Source organism: Archocentrus centrarchus, chromosome 24, assembly GCF_007364275.1.
Source record: "Archocentrus centrarchus isolate MPI-CPG fArcCen1 chromosome 24, fArcCen1, whole genome shotgun sequence".
NCBI classification, from domain to species: domain Eukaryota; kingdom Metazoa; phylum Chordata; class Actinopteri; order Cichliformes; family Cichlidae; genus Archocentrus; species Archocentrus centrarchus.
Window position 1 is genome coordinate 22,318,403 of NC_044369.1, and position 21,430 is coordinate 22,339,832.

The 21,430-nt window shown below is 40.9% G+C and overlaps 1 protein-coding gene across 1 annotated transcript; it reads left to right on the forward strand.

Annotated features, from left to right (window-relative positions):
* Positions 1 to 13,933: 13,933 nt before the first annotated feature.
* On the forward strand, positions 13,934 to 19,765 carry bmp2b (bone morphogenetic protein 2b). Its single transcript, XM_030721398.1, has 3 exons — positions 13,934 to 14,350; positions 15,282 to 15,649; positions 18,581 to 19,765. The coding sequence occupies exons 2-3, from the start codon at positions 15,295 to 15,297 to the stop codon at positions 19,480 to 19,482; spliced, it is 1,257 nt and encodes a 418-aa protein (XP_030577258.1). The 5' UTR covers positions 13,934 to 14,350; positions 15,282 to 15,294; the 3' UTR covers positions 19,483 to 19,765.
* Positions 19,766 to 21,430: the final 1,665 nt, after the last annotated feature.

The following is a 21,430-nucleotide window of genomic DNA, read 5'->3' on the forward strand; positions in this document are numbered from 1 at the left end:
CTGAAACTCTGCTGCTCAGGGAAAAAAAATGCTTTGAAGCTGCAACAGAAAGGGCTTCTTCGCTGCAGACAGCGCAGTGCTGGATGCTGCAGCTGAACATCACAATAGAAAAACTTGAATTATTTTTTGCCATACAAAATGAAACCAAGCCACTGACCTGGAGGTTAGTGTGATGGATTCTTTCCCAACACGGGCTGTTGTGCTGTCACTAGTAGCATTAAAAAAAAAAAAAAAAAAAAGGCAAAGCAACAGCATGTTTGGAATGGCAATATGTCATGCTTCCGCTGTGCCAAATTGAGTTGAAAGCCAAGCTTAGCTTTAAAAACACATAGCAGATGGGAAGAAGAAATGAAAAGATAAGGAGGGATGAGGACTTTTCATTCTGTGTCAGCGAAAAACACCTACAGTGTTCGCCTTCCTCGAGGCTCTAATCGGAACACACCATCTCCCTTCAACTTCAAACACCCTTGTAAACACCTGCTTGTATCTCACTTCTGCATCTGTGTGGGTAAATACCACCCATTCTTGTTCACTTATACACAGACGAGACCTCCGCTAGCTGCCTCTGGACAGTTATTTCTTCTGTAGCCATGCATCACATCTCCTCTCAAGATGAAGAGCTTGGGGAGATGAAAAGCAGACTCTCTGACTCTCTGGGGTGGGGTGGGGTGGGGTGGGGTGGGGTGGGGGTAGGGGGGGACATTGTAAAAAAAAAAAAAAAAAAAAAAAGAAAGAAAAAGAGAGCAAGAGAGACCTTCAGGTGAGAAATGTGCGGTTTTGGCAAACAAAAGTTACATTCATCCAGGTGGTCCCAGACGCCCTATCCAAACAGAGGTCTCAGATTGAGCGGCATCAAGATTGTGTTAAAAACAATGGCGCAGTATGCTCATATCTCTCACTTTAATGATTAATCTGATCGAGCCAACTTTTCATCTGCTGTTGAAAATGTTCTAGGAGCTCTTTTGACTTGTCATCTGGACAAGTAAAAACAAGAAGTGTTGTGTCTCACGGCCGTCTCACACTCACCTTCACAAGCTGAGGCGCCTGTTTCTCAGACAGCTGTGATATACAGTAGGTCTGCTGCATGACACTAATGGTTAATCTTCTTCAGGATCGTCAGCAGAAAATGTGTGCATGTAAAGGCAGAATTTATGTCTTTATATGGGGATTTCTTTGTCCCGGTGCTTTGACACAACTGTTCCTTTAAGGTGCTGCGGGTCACAATTTCAAGCATTTCATGGAGAATCCAAGACGTGCCTCTAATAGTCTGCATTTTTAACTCACACTCCTTCATTATGGCTTGGATTGGCAGCTTAACACTCACCCTTTTACTCCTCCTGTGCCTGCTCTCTTTCACCTTCGGCTGTTTCTGTCCGACATGCCCCGCTTGCTCTAAGAGTCACCAGTTGACTGAATGTAAACGTAAACCTTTAGCCTGCTGTGTCACTCGGGAGCAAGATGTGACTTTTTTTTTTTTTTTTTCCTCCAAAATGCTGCTTTCAGCATTGATTTCAGGCGTCAAAACGACAGACAGTTTTCAACCCTGAACCACAGATTACTTTTCTTATGGGGAAACAAAGCTGGCTTTTGTGCTTTGGTTCTGGGAGACCGCTCTCTTGTCATGTACATGTGAAATTAATTAGGAGGAAATACTAAAACACTTGGGTGGAAATTGCTTTTCACCAGATGTTCTGCATATGAGGATCAATTTAGTGTTCTTAGCATAGCAAAATGACTATATAACTTCTTTGCTTGCCTCTTTGATGAAAGCCAATCTGTCACTCAAGGCACATAAAAAGAAGTCAGGATTATAAGCTACTGTTTGTTCCACTTTATGCAGGCTTAGGTAATGTGATTACTTAACCAGGTTAGGAAAATACAATGTTTCATTCTAGGGTAAAATTTGACATACAGACAAGAGGCCCAGTGTTCCTCAATGATCCATGCATAAACCAAACGAGTGGTCTTTTCCTCGTCCCCTGCCCCAAACACAGAGAGGCCAAATAATTGTAACAGATAAATCACTGTCGGATGTGAGATACCCATCATAACAGAGGTGTTTAGATAAGTCTGCAGCCAGCGTCTCATATGTCACGCATATGCTTTAGTGTGTTTTTGAAAAGAACCAGCTTTCACACATGTCTGTTTGTGGCGCTGCGGCAAAACTGCACGATGTGGATATAAAAAGCACAGCGTGCAATGACAAGGCAGGAGCCAAGATGAATCGGGAGATCAGAAATGCTCTCTTCTTGCTTTCCGCTTACACTGCCGGCTCCGCCTCGCGATGTCAGAGATGTGCGAGCGGCAAGTGAACTGCTTTGACACAGAGCTCGCTACGCTGCCAGCCTGACAAATTTAAACGTCACTGAATATAATGCAGACAAAAGAAATCAATACCGTTGTATTTGTCCAGGCTTAGTCAGCTACTTTTATTGTAACTGACAAAACACACGCTAATCTCCAATCTCTGGACTTTTTTTTCCAATCATTGTACTCATTTGCTTCTCTCGCAGTATGAGACTGTGCAAGCAAAAGTTTTCAGGACATAACATGCCAGCAGCTGAAAGAGAGCTGGCCTGGCCATCTGAGGCAAAGTAAAATACAGCAACTCTTCCCATAGCTTCTGTTACTCTGTGTATATTCAAGAGAATCCAAGCCATCTGGAGTCTGTTTATTGTATTACAAATGACACATAATGGTAATCTGGCATGTGATGAGAGAATGTGAATTACAGACGGGGGCATGAAGCAGGTATTAACCTTCATTTGATTTTCTTTAAGGAGGACATTTAATTTAAGGCTACACTTTATCTACCTGATTATTCATTACAGTAAGCTCGCCCATAACCGTATGAAACAGGATAAACAGAGGAAACCGCCAATTAAATCGCATTCCAGGGAAGATTGGGGGGCTTACTGTATACAGAAGAGTTAGTTTAGTGGCATAAATATTTACACAAACTGCCACGAATTAAGACAAATGTTACCAGGAAATAGTCTACATTGTGAGAGGCCAGAGCAAGGGTTTGTCTAAATTTATTGGCCTGTGTTAAGTCCTAAAATTTTGAAAACTGTTTTTAAACCAAATGAAATAAGACAACTGTTGGAGCTCTGCGTGGGTCCAAACAGTAAATCATCCCACTGTGCTTGTTCTTGTAATACAGTGCACTTTTCTTTCAAACGCTGAAAGCTTAATGCGATATGAACATTCATTTTCCATTGACATTTACAGCAAATTCTAACATGGATCAAGTATCTCAAGCAGAGAGAGAAGGAGAGAGAGAGAGAGGGAGAAAGACAGAGAGAGAGAGATGGGCGGCGATATGAATAGTTGCATCAGACTGGCCCTAGTAGAAGTTAAAGATACATACTGCATGCCCAGGGAGTGGATGTCAGTTAAATGTTTATACAGCTGCTCTGAAGATTATTATTATCATGAAACCGCACAGCTATAATGTCATTCTGTGGATGCCAAAGTACAATCAGGTCCTCCCTATAGCCCACTAGCCTTCTCTCTCCCTCTGTCAGACAAGCCTGGTGTTCTGTTCCCCAAGGCTGTACGGCTGGGATCAGAGTCGGCACGACACCATGATAATGAAATGCAACAATGAAACGTGTTTTGTGAAAGCCAGTACTTGCATTTTGCTACATACACACACACACACACATATATATATATATATATATATATATATATATATATATATATATATATATATATATATATATATATATATATATATATATATGTGTGTGTGTGTGTGTGTGTATATGTATGTACAGATGTTGTAGATATTTTTTCACAACAGCTGCAACACGCAGCCCTCCTAAAAGCTGTGCAGGTTTTTACATTTAAAAAATGATCTAAAGAAAAATTAAATGTTAGTCAGTTTTCTGTTTTAGAGGTGACGTAATGAACTTTCCTAAAAAAACAAAATACTGAAACATTAGCAGCAGCACATGCAGCATGTTATTACATGCCATTATCTGCTCAGATGCCTCAGACTCAAGTCTGTAAATTGATAAGGCAAAGTTGTTAGTGAATAGTTGCCATATTCACAGACCTGGCAGTTTCAGAGCTAAATTAGCATTCATTTGGTGTTGACAAGTAGCTATCTTACAAACTTAAGATAAATATTCACTCTCTTTTTTAACCTCTGTTTTGGTCTCCTCCATCTCCTTTGAGGAATATTCTGTTATTTAACAGTAAAATTTGTTCACTAGCCATGGCTATAACTTATGACATCACATCTAGGGATCTGCTCGATCAGTTGACTAGACATTTAAACATTGCTGCCATTGCTAGTCAGTGCCAGAAATAGTAGTCTGTATTATTCATCCATCCATCCATCCATCCATAGCCCTGTCTTATCCTGTTCAGTGTCGCGCGGGGGGGGGGGTGCCTGGAGCCTATCCCAGCAGACATAGCGTGAGAGGCAGGGTACACCCTGTACAGGTCCCCAGCATGTCGCAGGGGTAGCACACGTATTATTCCAAGTTGTAATATTTAAAGATGTTATGAGACTACCAGCCACAACCTGGGCCCCCTCACCTCTCGGTGAATGGAAGCTGTAAATGAGTGAGGGGGAAGTATACAGATGACAGTTGTGCTAACCAGCTGTTCTGCAGTATTTTGATGCAAACAATGCATGGCTGTATATTGGCTTTGCAAGTATAAACTGCAATATTAAGGTTAGCTAAACTCTGCAAACTAATCTGACAATGTGTGTGTTTGCAACATGGCACAAAGTGCATCACATTTAAAAAAAAATAATTATTTGATACCTTACAGAATATGATGATTATCAGCTAACATTAGCACAGGCTAACTAGCTTGATTAGCAAACTATAATTCCCTATAACATTAAAAGGAATGCCAGCCCTGGAAACAAAAAAACAGGCTAAAACAAAATGTACCCACCTGTCACTCAGAGTGATTGCGCACCTATTAATACCTGTGTTTTAACCTTATTACAATTTAAATGACATTATAAAAGATTACCCCATGTACAGTTGCTATGAGAAACTGTTTTAAGACCTTCAGCATCAGCTTCCTGTTTCAGCCCCAGAGGTTGCTACTGTGCATATATTTATGCATATATGCACATTAGCAGATTCTGGTGCTTTCAATAAGACATGAGTAGCAGATATTATTTTAAGAAATTATAACATCCAATAAAATATAACATTTTCAAACATGTTTGGAAGGGATTGTTGCTATGTACCAATGGTATTTTGTGATGGAGATGTTATCATGCTAATTGCTGCTGGCAGTAGCTGGACAGTGAAATGTGGGTATTGGAGAAACACACAGACAGAACTTTATATAATCAGGATATTAATTTTTCTGTTTATCCACCATTGCATACATGCACTTACAACCAAACACTCTTTACAGCTTTTGTTGTGTAATATATTTGCTAATGTTATTATAGTTGACCTTGCTCTATTTGATATGACATTTATCAGTTTTGTCAAACCTTCACAGTATCTTACATTTTATAAAACACACAGATTTCAACAATCTCCTACGTCATCTAATGGTCCAATCTCATCTTGTATAACTGATAAGGATTTCTGTGAAAGTGAACATTTAAATCAGCAGTATATGTCATCACTTATGGTCTTATGGACACTGCAGATAAAATATATGAATCTAGTATATGTATCTAGTATATGAACAGTATGAACAGTACTGTTGGAAAGTTCTGAGTGAGCCTTCATTTCTTTATATTTTCCTAGGAAAATGGGTACAACAGTTTATTAAAGCATGTGTACACATACATAGCAATACAGTATACAAGGTAAAACACAGAGTTTGTACAATTCTAACAAGCTTGAAAGTCAATATGTGGTATGACCACCTTTATTCTGAACTGTCTTAGGCAAGTTTCTTCTCATTTCTTTAAGTAGTCTTCAGGAATAGTTCTCCAGGCTTCTTGAAGGACATTCAAAGATCTTCTTTGGATGTTGGCTCCCTTTTGCTCTGTTCCCTCTCACGATGATCCCACATTGCTTCCACTGAGGTCCGGGCTCTGGGGAGGCCAACCCATGACTAATAGTGTTCCATTGTGTGTTTTTCAATCCAGGTATGCTTTAACTGCATTGGTAGTGTGTTTGGGATCATTGTCATGTTGAAAAATGAAGTTGTTGGCAATCTGATGCTTTCCACATGCTATTGAATGGTGAATCAAAATCTGATGGTGCTTTCCTGTGTTTATAATTCCATCAGTTTTGACAAGATCCCCAACACCGCTGGCTGAAATGCAGCCCCAAGCCATGACAGAGTCTCCATTGTGTTTTGTAAATGGCTGTAGACACTCACTATTGTACCTCTTTCCTGACCTTCTACGTACATATTAATAATGATTTGAACCAAGAATTTCAAATTTGGATTCATCGTTCCCTAAGATCTGTTACCACTGGTTACCTGCTACTTCTGGCATACCTTAGTCTTTTAACGCCAATTTCTTGGCAGCCACCCTTCTACTGAGTCCCTTTCTAAGGCTCAGTGGCATTGCTCACATCCTGTGTCAGGTCTTTATTAGATTTTGTCCTATTTCTTAAGGACATGACTTTCAGGCACTCTTCATTTGCTGTAAATAGTGTTTAGGCCTGACATTTTTTATTTTGTCATCCATTTGTCCAGTTTCCTCAATAAGACACATGCCAAGCTTTCAGCTAATAGCTCTTTGGGAATCACCTTGTTGGTCCAAAATACTATTTTATGTCTGTCAAACTGTGTTATCCTTGGCATTGTCGCCAGATTCATTTAAAGAAATGCAAACAAGTGCCAAAAGATACAATTTTAAATGGTTTTTCTTTGATGTGTAGGCATAGCACTGGTTCACCTCTCGACTTAGGTGTCTTTTTTTAATGCTTGAATGATTCATATGTGAGTATTAAGTTGCTTAACAAAAAAACAAAACAAAACAAAACATCATTCTCTTCGGCTTATCCTGTTCAGGGTTGCGGGGGGGCTGGAGCCTACCCCAGCTGTCACAGGACAAGAGACAGGGTACACCTTGTACAGGTCACCAGCCTGTCACAGGGCTAACACAGAGGGACAGACAACCATTCAGACTCATGGGCAATTTAGAATCACCAATTAACCCAGGGCTCTTCAACTCCAGGCCTCGAGAGCCCCTGTCCTGCAGGTTTTAGATGTGTCTCTGCTTCAACACACCTGAGTCAAATATAGAAGTCATTATCAGGACTCTGGAGAACTTGACTGCATACTGAGGAGGTAATTCAGCCATTTGATTCAGGTGTGTTGGCTCAGGGACACATCTTCAGAGAGACTGGAGAACTTTTTCTCAAGACCACTTTTAAAAAAAAATGACAAGAATGTCTTGCTCCTTGGAAACAAAGTATAAAGAAATGATAGTTTGATCAAGACTTTTTCAAAGTACTGTAAATGTGAATCTATACACTAGTCTTGCGCTTTCATCATGTCCAGAATGTGATTAAATATGCTGTCTGTATGTGTGTTCCTTGTAAAGGTCACAGCACTTCTATCAGGATGTTTCTATTTGTCTGTTTGCCCATGTAGTTCCACAGAAGCAAGCAAGTTTTACATAAGGTTTAAAAGCAATTTAACTCAGATGGATGCTTGCAAACAGTGCCATGTTTAAAACCCAGAAGCAGCAGAACTGGGGGGGGGGGGGGTTTAAAAAGCAATATAATATTGCAACCGAGTATTCCATTAGATCTACATAAACAACCTTTAATTGAAAGCATCTTGAAAGCATCATCTGCTGAAGATGCATGTTCCTTATGCCTACTCGTGTATGGATACTCGCTAAGTGTTCCTTCCTTCTTTGGCCTGTAAACAGCTGCTTGTGCTTAAGCGGTAAAATGTAAATCTTAACGCTGGCTGTTTACGTAGCCCAAGCTTCTAATCATGCAGACGTATAATTGAGTGACGCGTGGTGTCTTTATGAGTGGAGCTGCATTCAAAAGGGCAGATCCCTGTATTTATGTCTTTCTGTCTCTCTTTAAAATCAAAGTAGCTGCAATGCAGCTATCCCAACTGGTTAACTAGCTAAATGTAGCTGAAATGTTTATGTGATTCTTAATGCAAGCTGTTACAGTGTGAGCTCAATGCAGAGCTAAATGCTTCCCACTGCCATAGTGATTTTATAGCAGTGATTTGTTATTACTATTGTAGGGTTAGAGAATCAGGCATCAAAAAGGACATTGCTTGGAATTCATAAGGCATATTTAATGACGTAATACCTCATTTTTATAGACATCTGTTAGAGGATTTTAGTATGAAAGTCTTTTTTGTTGTTTTTTTTTTAAACAAAAAAACAACCTGAAGTGATTTCACAATATGATAATTATAATATCTAAAATAGCAACAGCAGCTCTGGATGAAGAAGCAACCGCAATTCCTTGATGAAAACTTCCTTGTGCCCTATTTACACAGGAAATTAAATCACAAACAAATAAACACTGTGCCAATTTGCTAAATTACGCACAGCTTCTTGTGAGCGACCAACCTCAGCGTACTTCTCAATATTTGAACCATGCAAGCACGGTTTGGACCCTCTCTTGTGATCTCTGAGAGGTCGTATAATCTGGAGGTGGACTTGTTGCTCAAATTAGTGGGTAGAGAAGCGTGCCACATGTTCAGTATCCATAAATATTGACTCTGGCTTTCTAGCTGGCCGTCTCTGACCTTGGTGGGTTTCCATTTTGGGACAAACCTATTTGAAATGTGTCCCATTTTGCCACAATCTCTTTCATGCACCATGTGCACGTGCTCAGCGTAGTGCAGCAGTCGTGCTTCTGCTGTCAAACACGTGGATTGATGAAGATATTACTGGTTTCTAAATTAAAAAGGCGCCGTTGCTCTACAGTTGAGTTCGGTGTGAGTCACAGCAACAAATTGTTTCCTGGTTTTGAGCAACATCTCTGAAGATTATCTCCCTGCAGACACACTGCAGTCTGTTAAAACTACATCTGGCTCAAGGCAGAGGAATGTAGGCCCTGTGTCTAGCCAAGCTACTGTTAACAGCAGGTGAAAGGCTAATAGTTAGATCTGCAGTGTCATCTCGGGGCTTTGTCTGCCCCCTTACTCGTGGAATGTACGTGATGACAAGAGAAGCCTGCACCATCCACATCCACCATAACATGTGTAGACAGACACATCCACAGGACAAGAAATGAGCATGTACAGCACCGTGGTGAGGACAATAAGCCATGTCTTCTTCTATTTTTTTTTTCACAGGATCTATGTGTTAAAACAGCACTATCCTCGTCTCTCTCAAATAACCTCAAACATTTCCCCTTTAATACATTCATTATAAGTATTATGTATTGCACATTGTTCTCCCCTAAGGGAATTTCCATAAAAAGATACATCTATTAGAGGAAGCAAAAGTACACGTGGTGGTTTTCTGTATATTATTTTTCTGGTTACAAAGGAAGATTTCCCCAAAGCTGAATGATGAATGGAACATACCAATAAAGAGATTTGACTTTTAAATTATTATATAATGTGTAATTTACAGAGTAGAGTCTGAGTGTGTTTTATAATGCAAACCATAACGGGCTGTTTCTTCCACACTAACCTGAATTTTAGCCTCATATTATCTTTTTGATGGCATGAGAAAACAGCTCTTAACTCAAATAGAGAAAAGATGTCTCCGAGCAGAGACAATGCGCCGACAGTGTGACAGTATTTGTGACTCTGAGCATTTTCAGGTGTGTTGAGTCTTAGCATAGACTGAAGGCCTCAGGGGTCGGATCAGAGACTGGTCATATTAGTCCTTACGGCTGGGACACCAGTTTAATCTGGTAACAACAGTCTACAGCTAAATTACTGTTATGAGGATGGCCAGATGCTACACGGCATTGTTTTTGACCAACCTGTGGGTCATTGTAGACATTAAAAAAATGCCAGGAAAAGCTCAAATATTTTGGTTATGTCAGTTGAAGATTGTGTTTAATTGTTTCACTGCTTCCTACCTGGGGTCTCTACAAATGTTGCTTTTTAAAAGATCTTTTTTTAACCTTGTTAACATGCCAATATGATGTTTTTTTATATTTAGAAGGTGTGCCATGAGCTAAAAACAGTCTCTAACCACAGATTCAGAGAGCCAAGGTTCCATCCACAACAAATCTAAAGCAGAGATTATACTCTGCTGTGGACATGGACAGCTGGAGGCTGATAAGTAGTCATTGCTGTTATACTTCAGTGAAGCCCCCTGTCGTCCACCTTACAATTACAATTTATGTAATATAAAGTCTCAAAAGACACATCCAAATGGACTCTCACAGACAGATGCTCTAAAACTCACATTAGGAACCAATCCCTGAAACTTGTGGGTTGGGGTCTAACTAATAGAACGGGCAACCGGGGGACAAGATTTATCTACTCTTGCCTTTAGCTACAAAGTATTACTAAAGTATTTGATAATGTGGTCAAATCCAACATGTATACTGTCTATATGCACTAGTTTCATTTCAGTTCCATGTGAGGGTATTCACTACTGTTTTATGACTCTCCTCTGCTCTCTGTTTCACCATGGGTATGTGTCTCCTCTGCCCTTTCTCTACTTACCTCCTTGAGCAATCTCAGAACCCCGCCTTCCATCTTGCTGGTCATCGTTCATGAAGGCTAAAGCTTAAATGCCATCAGGTGATATCTAATGGTTTTGAGATGGTTTCAGCAAATGCAGTTCCTCGTTTGTTCTCCATTCAGACTGTTTACCTGCATGCAGCAACTGAAACCTGATCAGTTGTTGCATGCAGGTTCTATTGAAAGTCTCCTAGAGAGGCACTTTTGATAGAGCCCGTATTACAAGTGGACTACAAAGAGAAAGCAGAAAGCTTACAATACCAAGAATCCTATTTCTTGACTACAGATTCTGCATATTTATATACAGAAATAGTTGTTTATAGACACTATAGCCTGTGTGTGCACCACACACAGAGTGAAGTACATACAAGAAGAGTAAATGAAAGTAGAGACAGTTGAGGTTAGCTGAGTTTAGTCAAGCTTAGTTTAGGTTTACAGCTAAAACCTCGCTATTTTCCAATATCCTCTCAGCACTGGATTTTTTTAATGACTTTTTCTGTCTGCTGACCTGAACAGCACCTTCTCTTTATTCTTGACCTCCCGATTTACAATTTAAGCAGTGAGTTTTCCTCTACTGCTAAACAACCAGCGTTATGTTTCTCCTCAGCTTCCAAGAGATCTTATGAGTGACGCTCACAGATCCAGGTAGAAAGAGGATGAGGGAGCAGGCATGGACCAATATTGATATGGATACTAAATCAGTAAAAGCCATTTTATGGCATAAGGGTCTATGTTCATGGAAAAAAACAAACCTTCTAAATATTTAATTGCAGTGAAACTAGGGAAGTTCTTAGGATATTGAATCAATGTCAGAGAAAAAGACTCAAATCTTTTTCAAGATGTAACATATGTTAAAGAAATAAAGCATATATATATATATTATGGAAGTATGGAGCTGAAGTTAAACATACATGTGGGAAACTCTGTACAGCTTATGGGCTTGTTTTGACAAAAGTCCATTTTCAAGCATTATGTTTCCTGTTCCTATAAGAGGTGGACCAGCATACCGCTGCATCTAGAAATATTGCCAGAAAAGTTTGCAAACCCCTGTGTTAATGGGCTGGGGGGCTCTGTAGTGCTTTAGAACAGCAGAGAGCACACCTATCTTGACCTTGAATTTGATTCCACGACTTTGAAATAATACTTACTACAAACAAATAAATGCTTGCTAGAAAAAAATAATTATGCCATTAGTGGTGGTTGTTATGTTGAGTTAATGGTATTTGGATAAGTCAAAGTTTAACTTCTCAGAGACTCTCTCAGTAGGTTGTTCATTTGAGTTTGAGATAACATATCTCTACCAGCCCTCTCTGGCCATGAGGCTTTCACTCTGTGATGTTGTTCTTTCAATCAGTATGTAATTGGATCATCTGCAATATGATAAGCAATGACAAATACAGTGTCAGAGCTGCAAGATCTTCTCAAAGCACCCTGGGCATCACTGATCAAGTCCCTCAACAGCCTTGGCTTGGCACATTCCTCAGAATTGGCCTGACAAAAGCTGTGCCAAAACTCACAAACACACGCAATATATATATATATATATATATATATATATATATATATATATATATATATATATATATATATATATATATATATATATATATATATATATATATATATATATATATATATATATATATATATATATATATATCCATGCATTCAAAACACACACAAATGCTGACATGATCATTTAGTGAAACCACAAAAATGCCTAAGAAAAGAAAAAGATGGACAAAGAATCAGATAAGGCCTCTCTAATCCTCTCACTCAGGTAATTAAAGATGCTCACAGCTTGCTCTGTGAGGACTTATCCTCCGATCTACAGCAGTCTGAATGCAGCTTTTACCTGGCTTTTGGGTTTAGAGCACTAGGTTTACCAAGTGGTATTTTGGCAACAACAGAGACTCAACTGCCAGCAGATCAGCATGACAATGGAGGAAATCTTTATGAATAAATGAACTGCAGTAGAATAAAAGATTGCATCACAATCTGTCACCCTTTACTGATTCTACTAAATAAATAAATAGCCAAAACAGTAGTAAAGCCAAAGAAGCTAAGTAGATTTCAAAGAAGCTAATTAGATTCAGCACCAAAAAGAGTATAAAATCTAAAGTGCCGGGATTCAGCTAGGCAATGGACACTGCCACTCAGGCAACAGCACACACTCATAGGCCTTTCTTTATTTTAATTGCTAAGTGGATGATCCAGGATTATCCCTGATAAAATATTACAGTCCTGAAAGAAGACAAATATCTTGTGATCTCTGTGGGATTTAATCTCTTGCTATCTTGGGAAGAAATCACTCCGCTTTGGCCAAAACACAGCCACCATTATCACCTAATGGATGTGAGCAGAGGAGCTCAATGGGGGCTTTTTTTTATGGAGATCACATAAACACCAGCGCTGCTGACTACACCTCAAAGGCTGAAAACAATGCGGTAAAATTCACCCTCGCCCATCCGCGCCTTCAGCAGCTAATACTAGAATCAAGTATTAGCAAGTACTTTACTTTACCAGTCATCCTTTTTAAGATGCAATTTTGCGAGAACTCTAAGTTTTAAACTTAGTGAAAACATTACTGCCTTCATGGGAAATTTCTGAGGTTTAATCACTTGGCTCCTCCAGAGAACTGAAGAATAAGAGAGCAATTCTTGCAGCCAAATCTGTCACTGATATATCGATAAAGCGCTGCGAACTGGAGCGAAATGAAAAGATTAATCCAGGCAGGGGGAAGCTTGTATAAGTCACGCATGCAGGGACATTCACACACAGTGTAGTCCAGCAGGAGAATGTGACAGTCACTTTGCAGAGTCTAATCCTTTAAAACCACTAAAGCAACAAGTTATAAACCCATTATCTGTTAGCCTTAATCCAAAAACTAAACATTTTTTGATCCAGCTATTAACACCACTGGTCAAATATCTGTTTATGTAACAGCAGGAGCTGACATGTTATTGCTCTGGGTGGTCAAATTCACAGGAATATCACACCATCTAGGGAGTGTAACGAACCAAACTGATGCTTCTGAAAAGCATTAAGAGAACAGTCTCTTGCTATACTTGTGCATGGAAAAACAACAGCATGGTTTTAACTGTTGTTGACTTTTTTTTTTAAATTTCTGTCTCTTGTTTTATTTTGTTTAATTTCAGGGACGTAAAATGAGGAGAAAAGGAGAGTTTTCATGCCCAAGCCTTTTAGTCATGAAAACGGAGCCTCGGGGGTAGAGGTCCACAGGAGGTGCTTTATTGTGGACAAATGATTGACATCCCCTTGGTGACATCACTACGACAAAAAGAGTGCTGGGGGAAGAGAAGGCAACAATCAATTCAAACGCTCCAGTGCGGCGCACAGAGGAGAGGCGACGCGCTCTCCAACTCGCAGCAACAACGTCCAAAAGAGCGACACTTAGGTCCGCTTATCGCGCTCTCTCTCTCTCAGAAAAGCTCAGTTTTTGTATTTTGTATTTGTATTGTTCGCTGGTAAAGATGTTCAGAGAAACTTCTTCATACCTAGATCGGTTATGCCTACGCGAAGCCGTTTCCTCGTAGACTTAACATATTTTTTTTCTGTCGGGACTGACCAAGACCTAACCCGATTCGCAGCTGGTGATAATATGTGTGAGAGGCGATCGGCGAAGGGTATGGGCTGTCTCTGGTCCCCCAAGGAGAAGCAACGTGGATTAAACACGAATTAATGTGGAATTTATCGGAGCCCAAAGGTGGAACGACGACCGGACACAGCGCTTTCTCGTCAGGTAAACTAAAACGCATGGATTTTTATAAACGCTTAAAGTACTCCACTGAAATAAACTTGTTGTAAAACAACTCGTTACATAAGGAAAAGTTTACTTTCTAACTGACCCCCCTGCTAGTTCTTGGTTTATATGTGATTATAGGGTGTGTGCGTAAAAGTTAAAGCGTTCTCCTACACTCGGAGAAAACTATGAAAAGAAGAAAAAAGCTGTTCCTTTGGAAGTCGTGCTGCTCAGATGATGCTTAGTTTTTTCATGTTTTTGATGTCCTGTCCCGGGCTACATCTGGTACGCACGTCAGATCTAACACCTGCGAGCCTCTTGAAGTAACTCTATCCCTTATGATTATACACGACCGTCAAAGCCCCTGCAAACAGACGCTTGTGACACCGTCTGGATGCATCTGTTGCTGCTGTGCATACTAACCCGTTTCCCTAACTGTATTCTTTGATGCTTCTTGTGATCTGTCGGGCTACACAGACTCACATTTCTTTTTCATATCACCTCCCCTAACGTGATTTCTTATCTCCTCTAATTGGAGACTTTATGTTTGATCTCTCTCTCCGCAAACCCTTTGATTTGTCTTTTCTGAGTCCGTCCCTCTTTTTTTTTTTCCTTTTCTTTTTTTCCTTTTTTTTTTTTTGTTCGTCTCTTTCAGAACTTCCTCACCTTGATATTTTCATGTATCGCTTCATGTTAAGACCAAACTTCAGCTTTGACGCGGTATATTGCCCGTGGGGTGTATCTCTTTTTTTCCCCCCCACTTCAAAGTGAAGAGTTGTCTTCCCTTTTAACCTGATTTCCTTCAATCGTTCCGACCGTATGGGGGGAATCACACACAGTGTGGGGAATGCTGCAGTGAGGTCCCTGCGGTGTCTACCTCATGTCAATACCTCAGCGCCAGTGTATTGACAAAAACCAACTTTCTCCACAGGGACTGACTGATCATGGTCGCCGTGGTCCGCTCTCTCATGGTACTGCTGCTCGCTCAGGTGTTGCTGGAAGGTGCTACGGGACTTATCCCCGAGGTCGGCCGGAGGAAATACAGCGAATCCGGGAAGCAGACCCCAGAGCAGTCAGAGAGCTTCCTCAACGATTTTGAGCTTCGGCTTCTCAATGTGTTTGGACTGGGGCGCAGGCCGACCCCGAGTAAGCAAGCCGTGGTGCCGCAGTATATGGTGGACCTTTACCGTATGCACTCAGCAAACGGAGACCACAGCACCAAACGACCCAAGAGCATGGGGAAACACGCAGAGAGAGCCGCCAGCAAGGCCAACACGATTAGAAGCTTTCACCATGAAGGTATGTATTAGTGACATACCTTTACCTGTCAGCCAGGGAGTTTCTCGGCTCTCTCAGACAGCCCAAACCTATATTTAAACATGACTCATTGAGCCAAGACTGAACTTCAGAGTCTTCACTGTTTTATAGAGGTTTAGTCATTTACAGGTGACACGCGTCCAAGTTACAACTTCCTCTTAAATACATTTGGGTTTGCTTAAAACGCAGTAACGCGACTTAGAAACGAGCATCTTGTGCACAATTAATTAACTCTCATATATGTTGTGATGCAGCATTTAACCAAACATCCCTCCTGGGGCTGCTGTCAGAGGCTTTAAAACATCAAGAGGCGGTGGTATCCCTGGGGTAATTTGTTTCTTAATAATTGATGGTGTTTGCGTGGGCTCTGAAAACAGTTTTTCCAGACACGCACCACAGGAGCAGGATAAAGGGCGGTGTGCCTTTGCGCAGGTGATAGTCATCACCCTGTTACTTCAATAACACACGACATGACATTATACTAACACGCATTATGACAAAGTCATCGTGTCAGACTGAATTCTGAGTCATTTTTAACAAGGCTGAAATTAGTTCTTGGTAAAGGGGAGGAGGAGGGGGTTGCGCGCCTTATTCTTTCCAAATCCCCCTTGTGCCCGTGCAGTGCGCCATTACGCATGTTCCAATAACACTGTAATTGCTCACTTAGTTTACATGGTGGATACGTGCTGGTTGTTGAATTTGGTGTTACAGTTCAACTCCGTTGCACTTCAAAGATAACATATGCTGCTCAGATATATAAGACTCCCAACAAAAGCCTCATAGATCCTGGATAAGGTGCACTAGTTCAACAATTGTGTAAATGTTCGAACGGTGTTACTATTAACGTGGATTATTTTAACTTAAGAAAACCAGCTGCTGAAATGTAATACATAATGCTGGTTTACTTATAATGTGTTAATCATAGGCTATATAGACTTTTGCACCTGGTTATGATATTAAAATGACTCGTGCATGATTAAAATGAAAAAAATGCAATGTTTACTGTCAAATATATAGTGATGTTTTATCTGTGATTCAACATCCTAGGGTATATGTTCCAGTTTTTAAAGCATACAAGTAACTGTGTCCATAGGGGCTCTGCACAGAGTCCTCATACAGAGTTCTAAGTGTTTGACTGGGGAAGTTTCCATCAGGGGTGAGTCAGAGGGGTGGTTGAGTGGTTGCTTGGGTGCTCTCCAGAGGCCTAGTGCAATGACACCAAGTGGCTACACTGACACACTACAAACAACTATGACCTGGGCAGCCAGGCTGAGCGACTGCCCCCAACCAACTACTGGAAACCTCTGCAACTAGCCAACACACCTTGACACCACTGGCCATTACGAATGTGCTCAGACTGTGTTTACATACGTTCCCCTGGCCCTTTCATTCCGTGCTAACAGAGCTGCCGGGTTGTTCGTCTTCCCACGTCAGGAGACACGCAATTGATGGCTGGTCCATATAATAAGCATGTATCTACAGATGTAAACTCAGCACATCAAAGCAAACAGCTCTAATCATTCATCACATCTGCTGGCCGATATTCATTTCACTAGGATAATTAGTTTCACTGCTATCAGTTTTCAAAAATAACTATTTCCCATGCCAAATAGAACATTTCCACTACTACACAGGAAGTGGCTGCCAGAGACACGTCTCTGATGAATGACCCAACATTAGCCTTTATCTTATGTTTTGGCATGCGGCACAAAAAGAAATTAGGAATGTTGATACACTCATATCTGTGGTTCACACGTTTTTGACAGGCCTCGACTTGTTCACATAGCCTAACCTCGAAGGACAGAAAAGGAGAGAGAGTGAGAATATTGTTGTAGAAAGAAATTAAGAAAGAGTGAAAGAGAAGGAGAGAGAAAGAAAAGAGGATTTGGGGCTAAGAGAACAGAGGGAAAAGGGGATTTGGGAGCTGAGGAACGAAAGAAAGAGAGGGATTGGGGAAAGAGGAGGGGGAACGAGAGACAGGGGGCTTTCCCACATCAAATAAGGAGTGATGGGCCTAATTGAGGTCTTTGTGCCTCTGGAGGGAGATTTAGGATGAGATGGTGGAATTTCCTAAATGCCTCCTTTGAAAAAGCAAGGAGTTCAAAGTTTGTGTTTACTCCGCTGCACCAAACAGATTAAAAAGTGTGTCTATACATCATCTGTGATCTTCATAAAGTAAGAGTTCAAAGTTGGGGGGGGGGCTCAAAGAAAATTGTAGCTTTTAAAAAGACTTCTGTCATTTACTGTACACTATAGAGGGGCATACAAAGATCTTAAGTATATACATTTTATATATACCCAACTTTCCATTTGTCTATGATTATCTCCACGTTAACAATAACTTAAGTCTTTGTAATTTCAGTTTCAGTTATTACATTGTTTAAAATAAATATTTCAGAAGTTGTAACTTCTACTAATTTTCATGCAACAGTTGGCATTTATATTTTTCTCCTGGCCGTTCTCATATTTGATGAGATATATCAATCCATCTATCGATAAATGAAAGAACTTTTTTCATGTGTACTTATGAAAATTGTGTGCAGCAGCCAGTTCTCACAGTGCAAATGAGCCATTTGAAGTCAGGCTGACTGGCATGTTTGATCTTATCGATAGATGGAAGCGCACTGCTTTCATCTTCTGACATTTAACCAGGTGAATATATGAGCATGGCACTGATGACTATATTACATCCCCATGAGCATTTGCCTGCTATTACACTGAGTCATACATGCAAAGTGTGGCTATATGATGTATACCTGCTACACATCAGCCCGCAACCACTCACATAGCCATGTGGCAGCTTGGCTAGATCCATAAACTAGATCGACTGGATGTTATTTCTTATTCTTGCACAATGACTAAATTCTTGGCGTCATCCTTACACTATGGTTGTCTCTCTCCTGTCCTTTTCAGAGTCTATGGAGGCCCTGGCCAGCCTAAAAGGCAAAACAACACAGCAGTTCTACTTTAATCTCACTTCTGTTCCCAGTGAAGAGCTCATCTCATCTGCAGAGCTACGCATTTACAGGGATCAGGTCATGGGCTCTGCAAGCCCCAACGAAAGCATCATTAATGACAGCACTCCTACCACTGGCTTCCATCGTATCAACATTTATGAGATATTTGGAGTTCCCGCCACTCATGGCGAGGAACCTCTACTACGTCTGCTGGACACTCGACTGGTGCAGGACTCTTTGAGTCGCTGGGAAAGCTTTGACGTCAGCCCCGCGGTATCTCATTGGACTTCTGGGAAAGGCCACAATCACGGCTTCTTGGTGGAGGTGATTCACCTGGAGGAAGGGGAGATGAACAGTGAGCATGCCCATATACGCAGGAGGCATGTCAGGGTGAGCCGGTTCCTACACCAGGACCAGGACTCGTGGCCTCAGGCTCGGCCACTGCTTGTGACATATGGCCATGACAGTCGTGGGGGCTCGGTGCTCCATACACGGGAAAAAAGGCAAGCAGTACCCCGCAAACAACGTAGGAAGCAACAGCACAAGGCAAGCTGCAAGAGGCATCCCTTGTATGTGGACTTCAGTGATGTGGGCTGGAATGAGTGGATAGTGGCACCCCCTGGCTACCATGCCTTTTATTGCCATGGGGAATGTCCTTTCCCCCTAGCAGACCACCTCAATTCTACTAACCATGCCATTGTGCAGACGCTTGTCAACTCAGTCAACTCGAACATCCCCAAAGCCTGTTGTGTGCCCACTGACCTCAGCCCCATTTCTTTGCTCTACCTGGATGAATTTGAGAAAGTAATTCTGAAAAACTACCAAGACATGGTGGTGGAGGGATGCGGCTGCCGGTGAGAAACTGGTGGGATGGATAGAAAGAGCGAGGCAAGAGAGGCAGAAAGAGATCAGAGATTACCATGGACACCCAGTTTCCCAATGAAGACATTTATTTATATGAAAGAAACAGAAAACAGAGCTATTGTGGAAGAAGAAGAAACTATATATGAATATATTTATGTCTACATAAAGTTGGGAAAAATAAATATTTTAATCAAAGGAATATTTCTTTACTGTTTTGGAAATGTATTTCTGATGTACATTTTGAAATGGGTGCAATACCACATGAAGTATGCTCAGATGCTCAGATTTCTATTTTGTATTTATTTCTATTATAACCACTTTATTTGTAAATAAATAATGTGTATTTATCGTGAAAAAACACAAACCCCGTGGTCACTCCAGTCTTGCATGATCGGCTACACAATCTGCATCGTGGGGCCAATGTGTCTGTGTCAGATATGCTGACAGAAATTACCTGCAAAAACATAACACACGACAAGAAGCTTATACTCCACTGATTGCAAACCAAGCACTGAACTATTTTGGTAAGCGTAATTGGAGACCAACAGCAATAGAATTTTTGAGAGCAAAGCGATAGGACCAGGTCACTAATGTAATGAAATGTAGCACGTTGTGGGGTCACAGGCAATTTACATGCCCACGGGAGGTTTAGAAAAACAGCAGAGTATGTTTTTAATGCCTTACATGTCACTGCATGGATTCCTGGGAAGACTCTCTTAAAGCTAGCTCCTATATTTATTCTGTTCCCAACCAATATTATCAAATGGAGAAGAAAAAAAGTGAAACTGGAGCCCTTCTGTGGAAGATCTGACAGGGCACAAGGTTTATTTACAGTGAGATTTGAGACTGTGGCAGACAGACACACTAACAGGCCTTTAGCAAGGGGGGGAAGAAAAAAAAAGTATCTGTTGGCACTTTAATCAATGAAGACAAACAAACACACACCTGCACCTGTTCACATACTGCACATGCTCAGACAGATTCTTCCCCACATCAGAGTTTGGCTGCCTTCCTTTGTCATCTCTGAGTCAGAAGCCTCTAATGTGTTTCAGCACTGAAGAAAAAAAAAAAAAACTGAATGCTTCACAAAACGGCAGCAGCAGCAGATAATGAACTGCAAAGGAAACAATATCATATACTGACGCCAAAAAGAGCTCAAGCGACATGTTCTCTCCACAGAGACAATGGGCCCGGCTGGCTGGTATAGAGCCAACATCTTTATACTGCGATGTTAATATAAAAGAAACAATGTTCTATCTAGATTAAAGCGAACTGACTAAAACTGCTCCATAAAGAATAGATGGGAATTTATAGTGTAGCCACAATAACAGATGAGATAATGAGAGAGAGGGAGTTTGACTGACTGCGCTTTCTGCTGTGTTTGCATTAGAAAGGGTTTGGAGGGATCACAAGGCAGCTCAAAATGCTCTAAATAGACTGTTTTTATGTGAGAGCACATTGGGACCGTGGAATGTTGGTTTTCAATCTCAGACACATGCTTACGCTCGCATGGAAAACCAACGTGGTTGTTTTTTCAATCATCTATTCAAGGGTTTCCTGGTGGGCTTTTTCCTCTTCAAAAAACAAATGTGCATCAAACAAAGATACGCTTGTTACTTATATAGGATATGTAAATCAAAACATTTAAGAAGGAGGCGGGAGATTTTATTTATGGGCTGTAAAAACACCGAAATGTCACAATTTTTTTTTTTTTTCACTAGCTGCAGATCATGTCCATTCACCTATTCTTCTCCTCTAAGGGTATCCATCTGCTCTAGATGATGCAACTATTTAATTGGATCATACCCTCCCAACATGCACACGTAACCGCACACACATGCAAACACACCCAACCGCATTTCAGTTTTAATCTTCTGCACGTGTTATTTGATTCTACCTTGCATCCCCACCCCTTTTGGTCCCATCTGATATCCATTTCTCC